The sequence below is a fragment of the Chaetura pelagica genome, unplaced genomic scaffold (assembly GCF_000747805.2).
Source record: "Chaetura pelagica isolate M959 unplaced genomic scaffold, ChaPel_1.0 scaffold466, whole genome shotgun sequence".
NCBI lineage: Eukaryota > Metazoa > Chordata > Aves > Apodiformes > Apodidae > Chaetura > Chaetura pelagica.
This window is the reverse complement of record NW_009953656.1, coordinates 20722-34096: the sequence shown is the minus strand read 5'-3', so window position 1 is coordinate 34096 and position 13375 is coordinate 20722. Positions and strand designations below refer to the sequence as shown.

The following is a 13375-nucleotide window of genomic DNA, read 5'->3' as shown; positions in this document are numbered from 1 at the left end:
AGCAAACCCTTAGGACAATGTGTTACCTCACCATCAAAGAGATGGCCAACATTTCTGAGGATGTCATCATTGTCACAAGCAGGTAGGAGAGCTGACAGAAAACAATGTCACAGCTGTGAAACAAGTGGCTACATCTGTGGGTGTTGGTTTCACCTGCCCTGCTTTTCTCTACTTATGTTTTACAAGGAAAAACGAATTGTTCCACATGGCAGAGATTGTGTCAACACATGAAATGTGAATTTCTTCCTATTGTGTGGTTACACTGTTCTAAAAAAAAAAAGCAAGAGGCTGCCAACAGTTTATCAGTCAGTTGCTAGTTGGTTTTCTTGTTTGTTTGTGGTGGGTTTTGTTAAAATTAAACTACTGGTTTTGTGAAAACTCTGGCTGTGGCTTCTGGTGCTGGCAGAGCAGTCAGGGAGAAACAGAGCAAAGATCTCCTCAGTCCACCACCTGAGCTATCACTTGTTTTTTGACCTAGAGAACAGACAATTGCAGTTGTGAGAGCAAAGGTTGGATCTGTGTCATCTGCTAAGTGTTTGGTTTATTTTATGTATCTATTTTTAAAGCTGTTTAGCAATTATCTAAACCAGAATCTGTTGTGGTAGAGGGAAGAGCTACTGCAAGAAGGAGAATGGCTGAGCTGAACAAACCACTCCTGTGGCCAAGCAACATTATGGACTGTGCATTTTGCAACATTCTCTGTTTCTATAGAATCTGATTTATTAATAACTCTCAAATAGCTAACTACTGAGCAAGTCTTGGAGATGTTTAAGAAGGGTTCACAGGAATGTCTTTGATTTTTAGTTTGACCAAGGACATGACAGGGAAGGAGGATGTGTACCGAGGCCCGGCCATCCGAGCCCTCTGCAGGATCACAGATGTAAGTGCTCATCACACCCCTTGCAGCTGAAGTATCTCCTGAAAACACAAACATTGTTCTCTCACCTGCTCTAGTTTTATGGCAGTAATGAAACTGCTGGGAAGTCCTGGGATCCCTGTGGGGCTGGAAGTGTGGAGTTGGAGGTGGGAGCTTGGGAGCTCTGGTTTCTGATCTGAGCTTGCTTTGCTGTAGACTTTGATTGTAGGATCACAGAATGGTTTGGGTTGGAAGGGACCTTAAAGATCATCTAGTTCCAACCCCCCTGGATGAGCAGGGACATTGAACCTTCAGGACTGAGCAGCTGATACTTATGTCTCCCTTGCAAGACTTTGCATTTTCACAGTTAAACTATTTTTTTTTTTCCCTGAGAGCCTTTTGAAGATGCTGTGCATGTGTTTTTGCCATGGAATGCTTTTCTGCCCTGCCTCCAAAGTATCAACATTTTCATTTTTCCTTTCCCTAGGGCACAATGTTACAAGCCATTGAGAGATACATGAAACAAGCCATCGTGGACAAAGTCCCCAGTGTGTCTAGTTCTGCACTTGTGTCTTCCTTAGTAAGTAAAGCAGGAAATGATTGTAAATCTGTTCATCATCTTGTGGCTGGGAAGGCTCATCTGCTGCATATGTAGCTTTGTCTGGCTTTTGATTTGCTTTCTTCCTTTCCTTTTCCTTTGAGATGACTTTTCTTTGTCTCTTCACTGGAAAATAAACCAAAAAAAAAGTAGCAATGGACTTTGTCTCGAGCAGACTTGCTCAGAATCTCTCCTCAAATTCTCTTGCTTTAGAGTACACCAATTGGAATAACTTAAAGTGCAAAGTTCTCAGTCATCTCTCTCTGCAGTTACTGGAGAACATTAATTTCTCTGGGGAGGAACCTGGTCTGTTTGGAAAAGTCAAGCAGGGTGATGACTGGGAAAGTGCTTATCAGTTTGGGGAGAGAAAGAGAAAGCAACTTGTTCTGTGCTGAGGGAAAACCAGCAGGTGATAACAGCAGCCTGCTTTGTGCTCTGCAAGAACAAACCCAGGGGATTGCTGCCCTGCTAAGGCTGCAGCTGAAGATTATATTTGCTAATATCCAGTAGAAAGGCAAGATGAAGAAGCTGATTTTTGTTTCTCTCCCTTGCTTGGGAGAACAGGCTGGAAATATTAACTTGTTAGGTTGATATTTTTCTGAAAGAGGAGAACAGAGGTGAAAGCAGAGTGGTCTGGGAGTGAGATGTAAGAAAGCCAGCAGGTTATAGGTGCAGAGGATAGAGACTGGCTGCATTGGTGAACCAGGAAGGCAGAGCAGGAGATGAGGTCCAGCTGATGAGGTGCAGTAAAGCCTGAGGGTGCAAACAAAGCTGCATCACAGAATCAGTTGGGGTTGGAAGGGGCCTCTGGAGATCATCCAGTCCAGCCCCCCTGGGAGAGCAGGATGCCCTAGAGCAGATCCCACAGGAACACATCCAGGTGGGTTTTGAACAACTCCAGGGATGGGAGACCTCCTGGACTTACTCCAGGCAGGTGAATGGCCCTTGTTGAACACATCCAGGTGGGTTTTGAACAACTCCAAGGATGGGAGACCTCCTGGCAGGTGAATTGTCCTTGTGAATTGTCCTTGTGTTGTCTTCTGTCCTCTTTGAACAGCAGCAAAACCTCCCCGCGTGACTTTGTATTGAAAAAGCACATCCATACAAACTATCTCTTTGGGAATTATGGTTAACCTGTAGGATACAGCAAAGCCTTAGGTTGTCTGGAGTTCCTTTAAGCTTAGGAATCACAACCAGGGCTTTGTGGCTTCTTCTAGCACATGATGAAGATCAGTTACGACGTGGTCAAACGGTGGATCAACGAAGCTCAAGAAGCAGCTTCTAGTGACAATGTCATGGTGCAGGTATGTGGGAGGGGGCTTGTCCCAGGGAGCTCTACACACACTAGTACAGGGTTTTCAGGGTATTCTGGGAGTTCTTGGGAGAACCTCCAAAAAAAACCACCACTGGTTTTCCTTTTTTTCCCTTTTCAAAACAAGAATTTTGACCTGAGGGAAACAACTGTTTGAAAAAAACCAAACCACTCTTTTCTCCTTGTTCCCAGTGGAAGATTCTTAATTAAGAGCTGTCTCTTTAGTTTCTCAGCAGCTGTTGCAGAACAGCTTTGAGTTTCCAGTAAGCTTAAAAAAATTATCTCACTGCCTCCCAGAACACCAGCATCTCTTGTCTGGGCCTTCAGAAAACGTGCCAGCTGCTACGGGAGATTAGCCCAAATATCAGCAAGATCTCTGTGTTAGCAAAATCTTTGCACAAATATTCCAAACAGCTGTGAAAATGAAGACTCTTCTGCACATTCAGTGCTCCAGACTAAGGATCAGAAACAAATCTGTAAAATCAGCTTTGTTCTTGTCCAATTGGCAGCTTCATTAACACCTTGATCTGAATCAGTCTTATGGCAGGAAAACCCAAAACAAGTTGGCAAGCAACTGAAAATGTTCCTTTGTGCTTTTACCCTAAATGTCTTGAAGATTTTTGTGAGGTCAGCTGTTATTTCAAGATACCCTGGATGTTGGAGTGTACTGGGAATTCAAGTGTTGCTGTGCAGTGTAATTCAGTTAACTGAAGCTTTTGAAGATCTGGCATTGAATGGGGAGAAAAGGGAGTAAATAAACTTGATGGCTCTTTTCATCTTCAGCAATGTGTTGAAGCTGTCCTGTGGTGGGCAGGAAAGGGAAGGAATCGCTGCAGAGCTAGATAATTTGTCAAGAAATTGGGATAATTAGAGATTAGAAGGTATATTTGCTGGGAAACAGCCATTAGTAGCCCTCTTACAGTGTGACTTACCCAACTGCAGTTGGTACTCAGTGCCTGCACATCCCTGTTTCTGATTTCCTAGTATCATGCTTTGGGGCTGCTCTACCACCTCCGGAGGAACGACCGCCTGGCAGTCTCCAAGATGCTGAATAAGTTCACTAAATCTGGACTGAAATCCCAGTTTGCCTACTGCTTGTTGATCCGGATTGCCAGCAAACTGCTGAAGGAATCTGAGGAGGGGTAAGTGGCAGGATGGGATGTACAGAACTGGTTAGAGTTGGAGGTGAACAGAAGCTGTGTCCTTCCTGTGTTGGGGGCTCCAGAACTGGGCACAGTGCTCTAGGTGGGGTCTCTGCTTTTGTGAGACCCCCCTGCAGGGCTGGGGCCATTTCTGGAGTCCCCAACACAGGAAGGACATGGAGCTGTTGGAGAGAGGCCAGAGGAGGCCCTGGAGATGCTGGGAGGGCTGGAGCAGCTCTGCTCTGGAGACAGGCTGGGAGAGTTGGGGTGTTGAGCCTGGAGAAGAGAAGGCTCCAGGGAGACCTTAGAGCAGCTTCCAGTGCCTGAAGGGGCTCCAGGAAAGCTGGGGAGGGGCTTGGGACAAGGGCAGAGAGGGATGGGCTGAGGGGGAAGGGTTTCCAGCTGGCAGAGGGGAGATGGAGATGAGATGTGAGGGAGAAATTCTGGGCTGTGAGGATGGGGAGAGCCTGGCCCAGGTTGCCTAGAGAAGCTGTGGCTGCCCCATCCCTGGCAGTGTTGAAGGGCAGGTTGGATGGGGCTTGGAGCAGCCTGGAATGGTGGGAGGTGTCCCTGCCCATGCAGGGGGGTTGGAATTGGATGATCTTGAAGGTCCCTTCCAACCAAAACCATTCCATGATTCTGTGATTAATTTTTTTTAAAGCTTTTGGAAATCTAAACTCGGAGAGTAAAGATAAAAACAAAACACAGAAGCACCATGAGACTGAACTGAGTGTGAGTGAATGTGACAGTTGTGTGGTGGGGTCTGTTGATTTATTTTGGCACCTCATCACAAAACTGAGCTGAGAGCAGGATGAAAACTGCAGAATAGCCTCTGGAGAGGTGGAATGGTTTGTACTTTGTCTAGTTAGATGCATTTTAATTACAATAAGGACCTATATTGTTAGGATACAAACAGAAAGATCCCTGCTGTTCTTACCTGGCACTGACAGAGGTGGGAAATAATAAAGTATTTCTGGAGTGCAGCAGTTCTAGCTTGGAAGAAGATGGTGTAAAGATAATTAGAGTAACAGTAAATCAGAAGTTTAAACTCAAGCATGAATGGAGCAATGTGGTGGTGTAAGAAACATGAGCCAGCCCACTAACTGCTTTTTTCAGGTTCTGAGAAATGCAGTGTGAGTGGGAAATGTTTTATTTGCAGCCAGGAAAGCCCCCTGTTTGACTTCATTGAGAGCTGCCTGAGGAACAAGCATGAGATGGTGATTTATGAAGCTGCTTCTGCAATCATCCATCTCCCCAACTGCACAGCCAGGGAGCTGGCACCTGCTGTCTCAGGTGGGTCCTGGAGCCCTTTGTGCCCCTGCTGGAGCTGAAAGAAGGGATGAAAAGAGGCAGCACAACATGACTAAAATAACTGGACTCAAAACCTGTTTGTTTTCCCCCCCCAGTTTTTTTGTTTTCCCCAAGTAAGAGGGACTTTGGGTGAGAAGCAGCTTGATCCCTTTTCCCCTTTTAATCCACAACTTTTGAGAATGGGCACTTGAGGTGACCCAGGATGAGCCTTTCTCCAGCTGCAGGAAGTTGGGGTGTGAGGGCAGGTACAGGAGAAGCTGGTAGCACAGATGTGCCACAGATGGCTACACAAACTGCCTCTTCCTGAGAGAAAGTGAAAACCAGGAGGTTATTTTTAACTGTCTTGTGAAACTGGTGATAATTTATGAATAGAGCTGCATGAACATTTAGCCACAGAGTTTTTCATGTGGATACATTAGACTTTCCTCCCCACTCTTTCTCAGAAAGAGACCATGTATGGTTTTCTGCTGAGGTGAATTGTCACTAAACTGTTTGCACCTCTTGATATCAAAGCTCTGGCACAAAGTACCTTCCCTTTCCTCACCTGGTGTGGTCATCAGGGCTCTCACTTCCTGCTTCTCACACCTTACTGGTGCCTAGAGTTGCAGTACTAGGAGCTGTTTCTTTGTTAAACAGTCTGTTCTGTAACATTTTGTTGTGAGTTACTTCTTCTGATTGTTTGGGGGTTTTTTTGGCTCTTTCCAGTGCTGCAGCTCTTCTGTAGTTCTTCCAAACCTGTCTTGAGATACGCAGCTGTACGGACCCTTAACAAAGTGAGTGTTTCCCACACACCTGCTGCACAAGTCAACAAGATGGTCTGAGCATCACAGGAAGCCACACTTGAGTGCCTGAGGGTGTGTTACCTACTGCAGAGGGGATGCTCTTGTCATTATTGTCTTTGGAAGTATTCCATCTAACTGGCTTTTCCACACCAAATCTGGTGTGACAGAAATCTCTTCTGTATCCCAGTGATGTTTGTTCATTTCTGGACCCCAGGGCTGTAACAAACTGGTAACTCATGAGCTCTCAGCTATAATGAAGCAGAATCTTGAATATTTAATACAGCAAAAAATGGGAATAGGGTGAGTGTGAGGGAAATAACCTTCTGGTCTCACAGCTGAACCCCACAACAGAAGCACTTTGAAACAAATGAGCTTTTATTGTATCCTTTCTGCAGTCATATGATCATAGAATCTCAGACTGGGTTGGGTTGGAAGGATCTTAAATATCATCCACTTCCAACCCCCTGTGTGGGCAGGGACACCTCCCACTATTCCAGGCTGTTCCAAGCCCCATCCAACCTGCCCTTCTGCCAGGGAGGGGGCAGCCACAGCTTCTCTGGGCAACCTGGGCCAGGGTCTCCCCACCTTCACAGTGAAGAAGTCCCTCCTCATGTCTCGCCTAAGTCTCCCCTCTTCGAATTTTAAGCCATTACCCCTTTTCCTCTCAGTACAAGTCCTTGTCCCAAGCCCCTCCCCAGCTTTCCTGGAGCCCCTTCAGGCACTGGAAGCTGCTCTAAGGTCTCCCTGGAGCCTTCTCTTCTCCAGGCTCAACATCCCAACTGTCCCAGCCTGTCTCCAGAGCAGAGCTGCTCCAGCCCTCCCAGCATCTCTGTGGCCTCCTCTGGCCTCTCCAACAGCTCCATGTCCTTCCTGTGTTGGGGACCCCAGAACTGGACACAGTGCTCCAGGTGGGGTCAGTGTAGGTTTAGTCACAATCCTGTGGAATAGAGCAGTGCCTGAAAACAAAACAAAAAGTCTTCTTACCCTATCCAAACTTTTGAATTGTAGGGTGTTGTTTCTCTGATATAATTAGGAACTGCCTTGTCCACAGGTGGCCATGAAACATCCATCTGCAGTCACTGCCTGCAACCTGGACCTGGAGAACCTCATCACCGACTCCAACCGCAGCATCGCCACCCTGGCCATCACCACCCTGCTGAAGACAGGCAGTGAGAGCAGTGTAGACAGGCTCATGAAACAGATCTCTTCCTTCGTGTCAGAGATATCAGATGAGTTTAAGGTGTGGCATTGGAGGCCTCTCCTCTTTCCAGCTGCAGGTTTTTCTCCCATTCTTGTTTTTCTGAAGCTTTTGCCATTTGTTAATCCCCCAGTGACTTAGTCTGACAGAGCAAAGGCAGCTTGAAATTCAGAAGGTGTAATCCTCTGTTTTCCAACTTAAATACACTGTGTCATTTCTTCCCACCACTCCAAGGAAGGATAAATGTTTGGTGAATTTCTGTCTCCTGTGCAGTGTCTTGTAAAATCTTGCACTGCCTTCTGGTTGCCTCTTTGGAGAGGAGGAGAGATTTCAACTCTACTATTTGAGTCTGTGTCACTTCAGTGTGACATGTAGTCAGGAAATAAGTCAGAACTGTAAATTGCTACCTAATTTTTCAGGTTTAATCACTATCAAGTCAGGAAATAACTTGGTTCAGGATGGTACCTGTCCCTTTTGACACCATTGAGTCACCTTGAGGAACAGAAAGGCATTGTCCCCTAGTGTAGAGTGAGCTGAAGCCATTGTTTTTATGAGAAAAGGAATCAGACAAGCTTAAAACTGCAAAGAGTTTTAAAGACAAAATGTAATTAGGTCAGGGTCATCACTGGGCAGAGGAAGCACATTTTTAATTAATGTAGTTCATCCTAAATCCAGTCCCTGTAGCAGAGCCAGATGGTGCAGGAGGCCATGACAGGGTTAACACATGCTCAGGGCCCACCACCTGGTTTTTATCCTCCTCATACATGAATTGAACACATCAAGGGAACAACTTGAGGGAGTGAGAAGCCTGGATTTTTCATAGCAAAATAAATGCAGGTGATTAACATCCCTCTCTTGTTTTGCAGGTAGTGGTGGTACAGGCTATCAGTGCCTTGTGCCAGAAGTACCCTCGGAAACACAGCGTCATGATGAGCTTCCTCTCCAATATGCTTAGGGATGATGTATGTTGGAAACTTCTTTGTGTAGTCATGGGCAGGGAGCTCTGAGAGATACTGAGGGGTCCCTCCTGTCTTATGGCAATGGTTACACAGCAGTGGTGGGGCTTGATTGGCTGCTAAGAGCTTCTTTGTAGAATCATGGAAAGGTTTGAGTGGGAAGGGACCTTAAAAATCAACTAGTTCCATCCTCCCCTGCCATGGGCAGGGACACCTCCCACCAGCCCAGGCTGCTCCAAGCCCCATCCAACCTGCCCTTCAACACTGCCAGGGATGGGGCAGCCACAGCTTCTCTGGCCAACCTGGGCCAGGCTCTCACCACCCTCACAGCACAGAATTTCTCCCTCACATCTCAGCTCCAGCTCCCCTCTTCCAGCTGGAAACCCTTCCCCCTGCTCCCATCCCTCCCTGCCCTTGTCCCAAGCCCCTCCCCAGCTTTCCTGGAGCCCCTTCAGGCACTGGAAGGGGCTCTAAGGTCTCCCTGGAGCCTTCTCTTCTCCAGGCTCAACACCCCAATCTCCCATCCTGTCTCCAGAGCAGAGCTGCTCCAGCCCTCCCATCATCTCTGTGATCTCCTCTGGACTTTGTCCAGCAGCTTCATGTCCTTGTGTTGGGGACCCCAACACTGCAAAGAGGAGGTTCTCATGAGAGCACGGTAGAGCAGGAGAATTACCTGAGTCTTGTGGATCAGACCTGTCTGGAATGTGCTTATGAATTAGAACTGATAAATCAAAACCTGATCTGAAGAGATGATCAGATGATGTGTGAGGAGGGCGTGGGGAGCCCCTGTTAGGTCACTCGGTGTCTCTTCTCTTGTTTCTTCCTGTACAAATGCATGTTTTATCTCCATGGAAAGAGGCAATTGAGGTGTGAGGAGCACTGGGCAACTCTGGTCTGAGCTCTGCCTGCTGGGTCAGTGTCCTTGATTTCCCTTTCCCAGGGTGGCTTTGAGTACAAGCGAGCAATTGTGGACTGTATAATCAGCATCATTGAGGAGAACCCTGAGAGCAAGGAGTCGGGCTTGGCTCACCTCTGTGAGTTCATTGAAGACTGTGAACACACTGTCCTGGCCACCAAGATCCTGCACCTGCTGGGGAAGGAGGGGCCAAGGACTCCATCCCCCTCCAAGTACATCAGGTTCATCTTCAACCGGGTGGTGCTGGAGAACGAGGCTGTGAGGGCTGGTAAGTGCAGCTCCAACACGTGGTGGTTTCATCTCACAGCTCTGCTCGAGATCTCAGGGCTGAGCTGGGCTTGGGGGTGGGAGGCAGTGGTTACTCCACAGGCTCTGTGGAACTGTTATCTGCATCTCCTGTTATTTTTATCCTACAATGAGTTTAAAACTCCTCATACCATCTGAGCATCAGCATTTGGTCCTCTTGCTTTGCAGAACATAAGCAATATTAGAATCATATCATAGAGTCATAGAACGGTTTGGGTTGGAAGAGACCTTAAAAACCATTCAGCCCCAACCCCCTGCCATGGGCAGGGACACCTCCCACCATTCCAGGCTGCTCCAAGCCCCATCCAACCTGCCCTTCAACACTGCCAGGGATGGGGCAGCCACAGCTTCCCTGGGCAACCTGGGCAAGGGTCTGGATGCTGTCCAGAAACTTTGTGATTATAAAAATACAGATTATTTTTTTAACCACCAAGGCCATAAAGCTTTTACTTCCTTATGGAGCTTTCTCTTCTTTCTATATGTGGAATTTCTTCAAGCCAATGCTGAGCTGAAGTTAGATCAGTTTCAATAGATGGGCTCCAAGGAAGTGCTTGTTGGGGGATTTCAGCTCCTGCAAAATCACTGGATGCAGCCTTGCCCTGGTCACTCTTGGATGTGTCACCTCTGTGTGAGAAAGAGATATTTATTTAGGGGTGTGAGCTACCCTAATGGCAGAGGAGCCAGCTTTTTATAGGGGCAGGGAGTGATAGGACACAGAGTAATGGTTTTAAACTGAAAGAGGGGAGATTTAGGTTGGACATTAGGATGAAATTCTTTTGCTGTGAGGGTGGTGGGACCCTGGCCCAGGTTGCCCAGAGAAGCTGTGGCTGCCCCATCCCTGGCACTGTTGAAGGGCAGGTTGGATGGGGCTTGGAGCAGCCTGGAATGGTGGGAGGTGTCCCTGCCCAAGCAGGGGCAGTGAGCTGGATGGTTTTTAAGGTCCCTTTCAACCCAAACAAGTCTCAGTTTATATGGAGCTTGAACTTGCCTTTCTCTGCTAGAGAACTCTGTCAGGGCTGCCTGTAGGGCTGCTAAGTTGATCTTGTTCTTTACCCCCTGACACAAAACTATTTCCATTTGAAAATACAGAAATAGTTTAGCCTTTCCATAACACAAAAAACGTTACGGTCTGGATGTGAAAACCTGTGTAAATTGGAGCTTCAGGACAAGAGCACACACAGTGCTTTGGTCATGGTTCTGAGAATCTGCTGTGTGTGGCTTGAGCACCTCTGACATCTCCACTTTCTTCTCTAGCTGCTGTGAGTGCCCTGGCTAAGTTTGGTGCCCAGAATGAGAATCTTCTTCCAAGCATCTTGGTGCTGTTGCAGAGGTGAGTGGGTGTGCTTGGGCTGTGCTGAGCTTCTGGGTGACACTGGGCTCTCTGGATCCACAGAAGAAGCAAAGTCAGACCAGGTCAGAACTCGCACTGGAGTTGTCCCAATGTACCAGTAAAGGAGTTGGTGCCTTCATTCCACTTCCATGTCTTTCCCTCCTGGCCACAGGGAGCAAAGCAGTGCTGGAGATAAGCAAATGATGGGTGTGGTTTGTCATGAAAACATCTGGTAGCAATCTGATCAGAGAACATTCCTCAGTGGGTGATAAATCTGCAGTGCTTTGGTACATTTTTTGCATTTCCTGAAGGAAGAGAAAATATATTTCTGTGTTACTCATAAATAACTTCTGTGCATGGCTGAGTAGTGATCTCATGTGTTCCCATTCCACAGGCTGGTGTCTGGGGACAAATTTTAAGAGCAAGTGGCTGTGAGAGCTGGGGGTGTTGAGCCTGGAGCAAAGGAGGCTGAGGGGAGACCTTCTGGCTCTGCAGCTGCCTGAGAGGAGGTTGGAGCCAGGGGGGTCGGGCTCTGCTCCCCAGGAACAAGGGACAGGACAAGAGGGAACGGCCTCAAGTTGTGCCAGGGGAGGTTGAGGTTGGATCTGGGGAACAATTCCTGCCTGGCAAGGGTTGTCAGGGCCTGGCCCAGGCTGCCCAGGGCAGGGGGGGAGTCCCCATCCCTGGAGGGGTTTCCAAGCCCTGGAGATGGTGCTGAGGGACACGGGGCAGGGGTGGCCTTGGCAGGGCTGGGGGAACAGTTGGACTCGGTGATCTTATGGGTCTTTTCCAAGCAGGACAATTCTGTGATTGTCCTTATTAAGACCATTCAGCCTCCTTGTCTGTGCCATAAATGTCATGTTCTCTTATCTGCACAGCACTGTGTACAAACAGTGTAAACCCATCCTGCCAGGTCTTGACTTCTCTGGCATGAGGGATCATTCAAATCATGAAGGGCTTGAGGCAGAAAGCAGCCCCAGCCTTGGTGCACGTGAGTTACAGCTCCAAGAAGGGACTTGAGCCACGTGGGGAGGGAGGGAAGTTCCCTGGGGGGAGGCAGAATCTGTTTGTAAACCTTCTGCTATAATTGAAAAACAAGGTGACTGCTGGAGCACGCATCCAGTTTTTCAGACTGAAATGGGAAGTAGCTTCAACATGTTTATTTTGGTGATCATCTCTTTCTTCTACTTAGGTTCCACTCTGAAAAAATGCTATAAAAAGTGCAACCATGTAGTGCTCATCAGAGTTCTTGGTTATAAAATGCAGGTGTATATTCTATAATCTAGGAAGTGTGTGTGGTGTTAGTACCTCACATGTGCATCTCCTTTAATCTGAGTTGGCTGGTGTGACAATTGGATATAAACTTCAAGTTAAGCTTCAACTATTGTGTTTTATAAACACTGTGGTTTTGTTTTTGCATAATTTGTAAATCCTAGAGTGCTGGGTTGGAAGGGGCCTCAAGGACCATCTGGTCCAACCTCTCCAGGTACTACTCTAGTTGATAGGAGGTGGCTCAGCACCCTGTCCAGCTGAGACTTCAAACTGTCCCATGTGGGGAAATCCACCACTTCCCTTAGGAGACAATTCCATTGTTGGACTGTCTTCATGGGGAAACATTTATCTCTTGTGTCCAATTGGAATCTCCCCAGGAGCAACTTGTGCCCATCACCCCTTGTCTTTTCCATCTGACTCCTTGTCAACAGGGAGTCTCCATCTTCTTGGCATCCACCCTTTAAGAACGGAAACATGGTGATAAAGGAGCCTTCTCTTCTCCAGGCTGAGCAAACCCAGCTCTCTCAGCCTTTCCTCATGGGGCAGGTCCTCCAGTCCATTGAGGGAGCTCAGACTATCATTGCAGTATGGAATCCAGTCACAGATTCATAAAATGAGTTGGACTGGGAGGGAACTTAAAGATCATCTAGATCCAACCCCCCTGCATGGGCAGGGATACCTCCCATCATTCCAGGCTGCTCCAAGCCCCATCCAACCTGCCCTTCAACACTGCCAGGGATGGGGCAGCCACAGCTTCTCTGGGCAACCTGGGCCAGGCTCTCCCCACTCTCACAGCCCAGAATTGCTCCCTCCCATCTCACTCCAGCTCCCTCTTCCAGCTGGAAACCCCCCTGCTCCCATCCCTTCCTGCCCTTGTCCCAGGTCCCTCCCCAGCTTTCCTGGAGCCCCTTCAGGCACTGGAAGCTGCTCTAAGGTCTCCCTGGAGCCTTCTCTTCTCCAGGCTCAACACCCCAACTCTCCCAGCCTGTCTCCAGAGCAGAGCTGCTCCAGCTCTCCATCTCCATGGCCTATCTCCAACAGCTCCATGTCCTTCTGGTGCTGGGTTCTCCTGATGTCCTGAGCTGGCTGACTCTTGTCCCCTTGTCCCACAACAGGTGCATGATGGACAGTGATGATGAAGTTCGGGACAGAGCCACCTTCTACTTGAACGTGCTGCAGCAGAGGCAGATGGCCCTGAATGCTGCCTACATTTTCAACGGTCAGTGACAGCAGGGAAAGCAGCCTGAGCTGTTCCTTCCCATCCCCATGGGTGGCCTTTGTTGTTGTGAGAATTGTTCTTTGTGATTTGGGTCAAAATATCTCGAAAGGACAGAACTTGTGGTTGGTTTGTTTTTCTGGCCCTACCTCTTTCCACCAAAGTCCTAACTGGGAGTGG

General features: G+C 48.0%; 1 protein-coding gene across 1 annotated transcript in view; it reads left to right on the top strand.

Annotated features, from left to right (window-relative positions):
• Positions 1–13375, top strand: part of COPG2 (coatomer protein complex, subunit gamma 2) — a 26281-nt gene that overhangs the window by 5367 nt on the left and 7539 nt on the right. The window contains exons 5-16 of the mRNA XM_010000299.1: positions 3–82; positions 805–880; positions 1344–1436; positions 2672–2758; positions 3751–3908; positions 5068–5201; positions 5925–5992; positions 7053–7241; positions 8066–8161; positions 9096–9339; positions 10632–10707; positions 13095–13198. Coding sequence (XP_009998601.1) covers positions 3–82; positions 805–880; positions 1344–1436; positions 2672–2758; positions 3751–3908; positions 5068–5201; positions 5925–5992; positions 7053–7241; positions 8066–8161; positions 9096–9339; positions 10632–10707; positions 13095–13198 — 1405 coding nt within the window. The remainder of the gene's footprint in view (positions 1–2; positions 83–804; positions 881–1343; positions 1437–2671; positions 2759–3750; positions 3909–5067; positions 5202–5924; positions 5993–7052; positions 7242–8065; positions 8162–9095; positions 9340–10631; positions 10708–13094; positions 13199–13375) is intronic.